We start from the raw sequence: 9,605 nt of genomic DNA, 5'->3' as shown, positions 1-9,605 counted from the left end.
AGAAATCCAAGCATGACACCAAAGCATCTGACTCGCGGCTGCTTCAGCCAAAGGCTTGAATTTTATTCGGGGTAACGTCAGCGGGCGGGGCCCAGCCCGGGGGGAGGAAGAAAAGAAAATGAATGACACTTGGCGAAGCCACCGCCAGGGGAAGGGGCAGGGCCACGGTGAGGGGTGGGGCTATGTGGAGGGGGCAGGGGTGGGCCTCAGGACAGACATGGGGGGGGGGCGGGGACACTGGGATGGGGTAGGGAGAGTGGGAGGATTTAGACATGGGGCGGTTCTGAGCCCTTATCCTGGCCTCCCCCCATCTCCCCCTGGCTGTGCCAAGATCGGGGGGGACTGAGTCCGCCCTACACGTGCTTGTGGCAGGCTCTGGGGGCAGCTGAGCCCCTCTCCCTGCCCCCGTGTGTGTGCCAAGAACTGGGGGGACCCAAGCCTCCCCTGCCCCCATGTGTGTACCAAGAACTGGGGAGACCCGAGCCCCCCCGCCCCGGTGTGTGCCAAGAACTGGGGGGACCCAAGCCCCCTCATCCCCATGTGTGTGCCAAGAACTGGGGAGACCCGAGCCCCCCCACCCCGGTGTGTGCTAAGAACTGGGGGGACCCAAGCCCCCCACCCCCATGTGTGTGCCAAGAACTGGGGGGACCCGAGCCCCCCCCACCCCTGTGTGTGCTGGGATTGGGGGGGTGCAAACCTGTCTCCTTGCCCCCCATGTGTGGGCTGGGATTGGGGGTTCAGGAAGGAATTTGTCGTTGGTGGGGTGGGAGGGCCAGTAGGGAGTGGGGGAAGAAACAAGGGAGGGGCACTGGGAGTAGAATAGGGGGCAGAGGGTCTCGGGGGTCAGTGGGGGGCTGAGGGCCCACTGCTAGGGCAGGGGCAGAGGGGTAGCCGCACAACGAGACACCAGGGCAGCTGAGTCAGCTCTCCATTTCCTTTATGGTGTGGGAAGCTCACGCTCTCACCCCTCCATTGCTACCCCCTGAGCCCCATCACCCCCCTTGAGACAGAGCCCACCCAGCTGCTGGCGAAATGAGGTCACAGCAGACGGCCCCTGGGGGAGAGGGAAGACCCCTGGCTGCGGGGGTGAGGTGGGGCGAATTGCTTGTCCTGGAAGGTCCCTCTGAGCTAATCCTGGGCTGCCTTGTAGTTCCCGGGGCCCTGGGGGACGTAGTCCAAGCAGTGGGGCCCGCCCAGGCTGGGACCACACACCAGGCTGTACCGGAAGTCCAGCCGGCCGTGGTTCAGGTAGCAGACCTGGTGGCGACCCTCTTCAGAGCGCAGCGGCTTGTCGCACGTCCCCAGTAGGTCGTCGTCGTACTTGTTGTCCTCGTCCCAGACCTGGAGGCGGAGCTGGCTGGTCTCCGCCACCCGCACGTGCCCCAGGTCCAGGTGGACGCCCCAGACCGGGTTGTCGGTGTTCCACACGGTTGCCGTCCGCACCTCCCGGTCCTGGAAGGAGACCTTGACATAGGCATCGGTGTGGCTGGTGTAGTCGCCCCACAGGCCGCTGGCCCGCTCCACCGTCACCGTCAGCTTCCCCTGGCCCCGCTCCCGTGAGCAGCACATGGTGTTGGTGGAGCCGTCCCCGGGGCAGACACAGGAGCAGGGGTCGTGGGCGCTGCGCCGGGTCCCCGGCGGGCAGCTGTGGGTGCAATTCCTCCACAGGGCCCTCTCGGCGATGTACTCGCTCACCGCCTGCCTCAGCGCCTCCCGCTTGGGGTTGTCCTGCCCCACCAAGTTGTGGATGGGGTGCAGCGAGTAGGACACCAGGCCGGGGCTGGCTTTGAGGCTCTCCATCCAGGCTGAGAAGACCTCGGCGTCCTGCCCCTCAGAGAACAGCAGGTCGGCGTGGTTGTTGCCGCCCGTCACCTCAGTGTGACGCTCGCTGTAGGTCTCGTGGAAGCTCCGCTTGAAATTCTGCTTCTTCTTCTGCTCCTCACACTGGCTGAAGGCCGCCTCGGCCTTGCCCTTCCCGGCCCCGATGCTGACAGAGGCCTCCAGGCTCAGGCAGTCCTTGACCTCGTCAGCCGTCACCCCGTCCAGCGCCGCCTCGCAGACCCTCACAGCCGTCACATCCCGCACCCGGCCCCCCAGCTGCAGCTGGGACACGTAGTGGGTGCCGTAGGTGTTGATCAACTGACGGTACTCGAGACGCGAGCTGCGGGTGTAATCCTCCGGGAGGTCCCTCAAGGCCCGGGTGAAATGGCTGGTGAGCGGAGGTTTGTGGGTAACGCGGAACCTGGGCGAGAGAAATGGCCACCATGTGATGTACCGTCGGACATTGGCGTCTTGTAGGGGTAGAGGTCAGTGTTATAGATCCACAGACTCTAAATCCAGAAGGGACCGCTCTGGTCAGCTAGTCTGACCTCCTGGATAACACAGGCCAGAGACCTGCCCTGAATTAATTCCCGTTCGAACAAGAACAGGTCTTCTAAGAAAAAACATCCATCTCGATTTAAAAATTAGCCATGTTGGAGAATCCACCACAGCCCTTGGTAAATCGTTCCAGTGATTAATCCTGTCACTGTTACAAATTCACACCTTATTTCCCATCTGAATTTGTCTAGCTTCAACTTCCAGCCACAGGATGATGTTAGACCTTTCTCTGCTAGACTGAAGAGCTCATGACCAAAGGTTAGCTTCCCATGGTAGTTTAGTCTTATATCTTGCTTGCACCTTTACTGAACTGACACGAGATTCAATTATTTTTACACGGGTTACACAGGACGCTTGGAGAACATAATAATGTATATTATGCGCTTGTGATCTCATTGCTTGTAACTTCCCCTCCCCTTCCCCCATGGCCTACGATCATGCTCCTGGCAGCCTGACTTGGTTTCCCCTCTTGGACTGTTCAAGAAACTCAACGACCACCTCTGTCCATTCCTATCCCTTCTCCGGTTGGGCTTCAATCAATGAACAAACATTCAAAATAAAGTTTCAAGTCCGTGCAGAAGTCCACACAACCAAATTTTCTCCTCCTCTTCCCAGGCCCTACCAAACCAGAATCTGAGCATTCTCCCACTTGTTGTGACCTCCTGCTTCTCATTATAGGACCACCCTCCTGATCTCTGCCAGATGTGGCTCCTGCTTTTCTCTGGGTTGGTTTGCCCCAGAGCCAACCGGTTACACCACTTATTTCCTTATATGAAAGATTTAAGCTGGCTAAACCAATGCCTAGGAGGAATTCTGTCTTCTGTCAACATTACAGACCTCATATGCCAAACTAGATAACACCGTTGGCCATAAAACAGCCCTATGCAGCGTATAACATTAAGAACATAAGACTAGTCATACTGGGTCAGACCAGAGGTCCATCTAGCCCAGTATCCTGTCTTCTGACAGTAGCCAATGCCAGGTGCCCCAGAGAGAATGAACAGGGCAATTTTGAGTGATCCATCCCTGGTCGTCTAGTCCCAGCTTCTTGCAGCTGGAGGTTTAGGGACACCCAGAGCATGGGGTTGTGTCCCTGCCCATCTTGGCTAATAACCACGGATGGACCTACCCTCCATGAACTTATCTAATATATTTTGAATGCTGTTATACTTTTGGCCTTCACAACATCCCCTGGCAATGAGGTCCACAGGTTGACTGTGCGTTGTGTGAAGAAGTACAGTATTTCCTTTTGTTTGTTTGAAACCTGCTGCCTATTAATTTCCTCAGGTGACCCCTGGTTCTTGTATTATGTGAAGGAGTAAATAACCCTTCCCCATTCACTTTCTCCACACCAGTCATGATTTTATAGACCTCTGCCATATCCCCCTTCAGTCATCTCTTTTCTGAGCTGAACAATCTTTCTAATCTCTCCTCCTATGGAAGCTGTTCCATACCTCTGGACCTTTTCCGTTTGTAAGAACTCTTTTATGAGATGGGGCAACCACAACTGCACACAGCATTCAAAGGATGGGCATACCATGGATTTATATAGTGGCATTGGGATATTTTCTGTTTTATTAGCTATCCCTTTCCTAGCAGTTCCTGACATCTTAGACTATTTGCTATTAGTCTACGTTGTGAAAGAAGTAAGTAAATTTTTGCAAACGTGCGCCCTCACCTTGAGGGTACCCCCTCACGACTGGGCATGGTGTTGCAGGGGACTTTGCCTCTGGGGGCTACTGTCTCAGCCGCAGTGATATATCCCAGATTGTCTCTTCCCCAGACAGTCTCGCTGAGTCTTCTGTGTCTCAACTCTCCGGCCAAGTCCCCTGGCAGGATTCAGCTCTAGGGGCTCAACCTCAGTTCATCCTCCTTGTCTGGGTACTGACCCACACTAGACTTTTACCTGCTGGGTGTCCAAGTACCACTTAAACTAACCTTCTGGCTTTCATGGGCTCCTGTCACATCTGGGTTCTCACCACCCCTGGCTCAGGGCTCCTCCCCTCTTCTCTTCTCTTCTCTTCTCTTCTCTTCTCTTCTCTTCTCTTCTCTTCTCTTCTCTTCTCTTCTCTTCTCTTCTCTCCAGGAGGTAACCCTGCTCCTACAGCTCTGCTTTCTGGCCACTGCCAGTTCCAAACAACTGGATCTTCCTCCTCATCAGGAACTCACCCTTGTTCCTCTATCTTGGGTCTCTCCTTCCACTAGGTTCCCAGCTCTGTTTAAGTAGCATCCTCCCTGCTTCACCACCAGAGATGGGGTCAGTCCTCCTAATCAAGCCCCAGGACACCTACAAGGTTTTACTAACTAGCTCTGATCTTGTTAGCTCATCAACTGAGGGCTAGCTGCTAAATAATGGGCAAAACTGAGCCCCGCTTGCTTCAAAGGGCCGGCTAGCTGGTGACAGTACTTTGCGGGTTCGTGCTCTACATAGGAGAATTGATATAAATCTTTAAGTGCAGGTCATAAACATGCTCAATGGCAGATTGTAGATCTAAAAGTCTTTTGCTCCCTGGGTAAACTGGCCAGCAACTGTGACTGTGCTATGGAGAGCCACAAATGATCCCCTCAAAGTGAAGATTTCTTTAACCAGAAACTTTGCAAGAAAAAACGTGGTGTCAAACCACCCCACAAGGGAATCTAGGAAAGTCCCTATTAAAATAAAAACCTTTAAAAAGCTTGCACCATGGACCGATCTTTGTTGGTTTGGCTTGAAGGAGAACATAGATGGTTGGGAAATGTTCTCCAGAAGATTGGTCTAACACTTATGTTTCCTGCTGAAAATCTTCCTATTCCTTAAATGCTTAAAGATGGTCAAGGCTGATGTGTATTTGTAAATGCTTTGTTGCTACATCCACACATTTATGTCATAAGTTCATGACAGCGTTGTTAGGTGAATAGCAAGACGGTTTGAGTAATAATCATGTAACAAGGTCCAATGGCTGGAGGTTGAAGCTACACAAATTAAGAGTGAAAATAAGGTATACGTTTTCAATAGTGAGGGGAATCAATCTTTGGAACTTCTACTAATCACTCTCAGCTGAGACTTCACAAGCAACCAATGACTGATCTTCACCCTCACCCCCAGCCTTCACCCGCACCTAACCCTTGACCTTCCCCCTCACCCCCAGCCTTCACAAGCATCAATCCCTGACCTTCCTCCTCACCCCCAGCCTTCACCAGCACCAACCCTTGACCTTCCCCCTCACCCCCAGCCTTCACCAGCATCAACCCTGACCTTGCCCCTCAATATCAGCCTTCACCAAGTCCCAATTGCTCACCTTCTCCCTCACCCCCAGCCTTCACCTGTACCCACCCCATGACCTTCCCCCTCACCCCAGCCTTCACCAGCACCCAACCGCTGACCTTCCCCCTCACCCCCAACCTTCACCGGCATCAACCCCTGACCTTCATCCCAACCCCAGTCTTCACCAGCACCCAGGTCCTGACCTTCCCGCTCACCCTAAGCCTTCACCAGCACCAATCCCTGACCTTCAACCTCACCCAAAGCCTTCACCAGCACCCAACCCCTGACTTTCACCCTCACCCCCAGGATTCACCCGCACCCAACCCCTGTGTGGCATTGCACCCCATAATGCTTTATAGAAATATGCTTATGAGTGGAAATATGACATAACTGAAAAATGTTTTATGCTAGATATGCCATGTAACATATTTTTGCAAAGGTTATGATCTACTGAATATATTCATTCTATTTGTATGCATGTATCATTTTTATATCTGAAGTTATGAGCGTTGGCTCTATGCTTGTATTTAAAGTGTTTGCTGTAGGAAGCACATAAGGCAGATTTGGTCAACATGGTGTGAAGGGGTTATTCAAGTAGTTGGGAGTACTTAACTAACAATGGACTTTGGGAGATGCCAATCCACATCGGAGCTTTCCTGGGAACATTCAAACTAACATGTGAACAATGGCGTCGGCCTGAAAAAGCTGAATCATCCATAGACATGTGGCTTGACCAGGTGGCTACAGACTCCATCTTGTTGTTGTGATTTTGCACAGAAGAACAAAGGGGTTTCCACCCACAAGAGAGAGAATATAAAAGGCCCTGGAAACCCCTCTATTTTGTCTTCAGGTGGCTCAAAAGATAGCCTCTCCACCCCAAAGAGATGCCTGAAAGAACCTGGAACAAAGGACAGTAACTACAGGGGTGTGAGTGATTGCTGGACCCAGACTAGGAAGGAGTCTAGTCTGTGAAATAAGCTTATTGGAACATCTCTGAGGGTGAGATTTACCTGCATTTAGTTTCCTACTTTATTAGGCTTAGACTTGCGTGTTTTTGTTTTATTTTGATTGGTAATTTACTTTGTTCTGTCTGTTATTACTTGGAACCACTTAAATCCTACCTTTTATATTTAATAAAATCACTCTTTGCTTCTTAATTAAGCCAGAGCAAGTAATTTATACCTGGGGGAGCAAACAGCTGTGCATATCTCTCTATCTGTGTTATAGAGGGTGAACAATTTATGAGTTTACCCTGTATAAGCTTTATACAGAGTAAAACGGATTTATTTGGGGTTTGGATCCCATTGGGAACTGGGTGTCTTGATGCTGGAGAAGGAGCACTTCTTAAGCTGTTTTCAGTTAAGCCTGCAGCTTTTGGGGGACATGGTTCAGACCAGACGTGTCTGGCTCAACAAAACAGGGTATTGAAGTCCCAAGCTCCCAGGGAAAACGGGCTCAGAAGTCGTCTCAGCACATCAGGTGGCCGTCCCAAGGGGGTCTCTGTGACCCAAGCTGTCACACCCTGACCTTCCCCCTCACCCCCATCCTTCAGGAACAACCAACCCCTGACCTTGCTCCTCACCCTCTGACTTCACCAGCACCAACCCCTGACCTTCAACCTCACCCCAAGCCTTCACCAGCACCAACCCCTGACCTTCAACCTCACCCCCAGCCTTCACCTGTACCCAACCCCTGACCTTCAACCTCACCCCCAGCCTTCACCTGTATCCAACCCCTGACCTTCCCCTTCGCCCTAGCCTTCACCAGCACCAACCCCTGACCTTCAACCTCACCCCAGCCTTCACCTGTACCCAACCCCTGACCTTCAACCTCACCCCAGCCTTCACCTGTACCCAACCCCTGACCTTCAACCTCACCCCCAGCCTTCACCGGCACCCAACACATAGCTGCTAATCTTCATGCTAACCCCTACCTCGCGTCTCCCTCTCCCTCCTGCCCCTCCCCTGCCCCTTACGTATAGTATGCGCAGGACACCTCGTGGCTGGTGAAGCTGTACTTGTCTTGCTGAGACTTCTCGGTGCTGAACTCTGCCAGTTTGGAGTGCGAGCCGGCCAGCGTCACCTGGGTGTTGGCGCTGGGCTTCACCTCCACCTCCAGCCCCACCTTCCAGTCATTCTGTACCACGGCGCCCGCCGCGCGGACCACGCCCATGGCCGACTCCTTCACGGTGCTGGAGAGCTTCCTGCGGCACGAGACCTTCTCCCTCCAGTCCGCCACAGCCAGCGGCAGCCTCTGCAGCTGCCCCTCCAGCAGCGAGTTCCGGCACAGGGTGCAGGTCCCATCCTGGTGCTGCCAGTGGCTGCTGTCCACCAAGTAGGCCCCTTTCCTACCCAGCGTGGTCACGTCGATGCCCTCTCCTGCGAGATTGTGCCCAGGAACAAAAGCCGTGAGCTCCTCGCACTCCTCAGCTGTGCCCGTGTGACAATGGGTGGAGACCCTAGGGAGGAGAATGAGGAGGAGGAGGCAGGAGAAGGAGCTGGGTCTGGGCATGGTCGAGAGGGGATGTCAGTCTCTGAATGACCCTGCAGGGAGAATCAGGGACAGATTCTGCATTAACAACAATCCTGTGGCTGGCAGTTCCACAGGTTAACATGCTGTTAAAGTTACATCCACACTGGGCTCCTCAAAGCAGGGCCCAAATACCAGTGAAATTGGGAGTCTTGGTGCCTTGCACTTCTCCTATATCCAGAGTTAACACCTTTTCTTTTAGATGCACTGTGGTTACTTTAGACCCAGGGGTCCAGCTAGCCCGGTAACCTGCCACCTCCCTGCCACCCTGGATCAGACCCATGGTCCCATGTAGCCCGGTATCCTGCCCCCTCCCTGTCAGCCCAGATCAGACCCATGGGTCCAGCTAGCCCGGTATCCTGCCCCTCCACATACTCTGTACCGGGGGGCGGGACTGTGCCCCTGACATGCTGTTTGTGTGTTGCAGGGGCTGACGTTGAAGGTGTGAAAATCTCTCTGGCACAGGATGTCTCAGAACATGAAACAGAAATTTAGAGTGAAGCTGGAGAGGGGCGGGGGTGGGATGTCACCCCAGCTTGTGTGTGTATGTTTCCACTCATCACACACGGGCGGGAGCTCTGACCCATGGAAAGGAAAGAAACTAAAGCGGAATCTCGACCCACGGCCCCCTGCTCGCCCTGCCCTGAGCTCCCCGCAACCAGCTCAGCTGGTACCCTTCAACCCCAACCCGCAGCCCCCTGCTAATGCAGAAGGGGGTCCCCCCCACCCCACAGCTCTGCTGGTGCCAGTCAATTTTCAAGATCCTTTCAGTGTGATAAACAGACTCATATAAGATGATTAGATAGATAGATAGATAGATAGATAGAACTTCTTCACGTCTTAAACTCTTCCTTTCTCTGGGGTATACATCTGGTAGAAAGAAACAATTTGACAGATCTCAGAGTGAAACTTTCTACATCCCCAGTTAGTGCTAATGAGAAAGGCTTGATGTTGGGGGGAAAGGGGGGTTGGGAGTCAGGACACCTGGGTTCTCATCCTGGCTGTTGGAGGGGAGTCAAGTGGGTTAGAGTGGGGGAGGGGGGAGGACCTGAGACCCAGGACTCCTGGGTTCCATCCCCAGCTTCAGGAGCGGCCTGGGAGCCCAGAGATTTCCCCCCCACCATTCACTCACCTGCTGGGTGTGATTGTCCCGGGGCTGGCAGGGCCGACGAGAAAGGTCCTGACTTGGATGGAGACGCAGCTCTGACTGAAGCGGCAGGGGCGTGGCATAGAGCTCTGGGGTCTCCCCCCACTCCCCCATCACTGACGTTGCAGGCGCTCTCTCCCTGCCCCAGCGCCGAGCAGCTGCAGTGAAGGGGGCGGGGGGAAGCCTGTGGTCAGAAACGCTCTTCCTGCCTCTAGAAACTCAGACGTGCATCTCTAGCGCTGCCCGATGCTACAGCTTGAGTCATAGGGGCTACATGTGCCAGGCAGGGGGGCCATGACTCTAGGG

General features: G+C 53.8%; 1 protein-coding gene and 1 pseudogene across 1 annotated transcript; both read right to left on the bottom strand.

Moving 5' to 3' along the window:
- The window catches only part of LOC135877976 (RING finger protein 112-like), a 1,138,053-nt pseudogene that overhangs the window by 869,728 nt on the left and 258,720 nt on the right, over nt 1–9,605 (bottom strand).
- LOC135877417 (perforin-1-like) lies at nt 1,129–8,134 on the bottom strand. The gene is made up of 2 exons (XM_065402846.1): nt 7,599–8,134; nt 1,129–2,242 (listed from the first exon to the last, which is right to left on the bottom strand). The coding sequence occupies exons 1-2, from the start codon at nt 8,132–8,134 to the stop codon at nt 1,129–1,131; spliced, it is 1,650 nt and encodes a 549-aa protein (XP_065258918.1).

This window comes from Emys orbicularis, chromosome 4, assembly GCF_028017835.1.
Source record: "Emys orbicularis isolate rEmyOrb1 chromosome 4, rEmyOrb1.hap1, whole genome shotgun sequence".
In the NCBI taxonomy this organism is placed as follows: Eukaryota; Metazoa; Chordata; order Testudines; family Emydidae; genus Emys; species Emys orbicularis.
This window is presented reverse-complemented; position numbering and strand designations above follow the sequence as displayed.

Coding starts and splice junctions, on each gene's coding strand:
- LOC135877417 (XM_065402846.1), bottom strand. CDS start 8,134: ATGCCCAGACCCAGCTCCTTCTCCTGCCTCCTCCTCCTCATTCTCCTC. Junction 2,243..7,598: donor GTGTCCTGCGCATACTATAC/GTAAGGGGCAGG, acceptor TCTCTCGCCCAG/GTTCCGCGTTACCCACAAAC.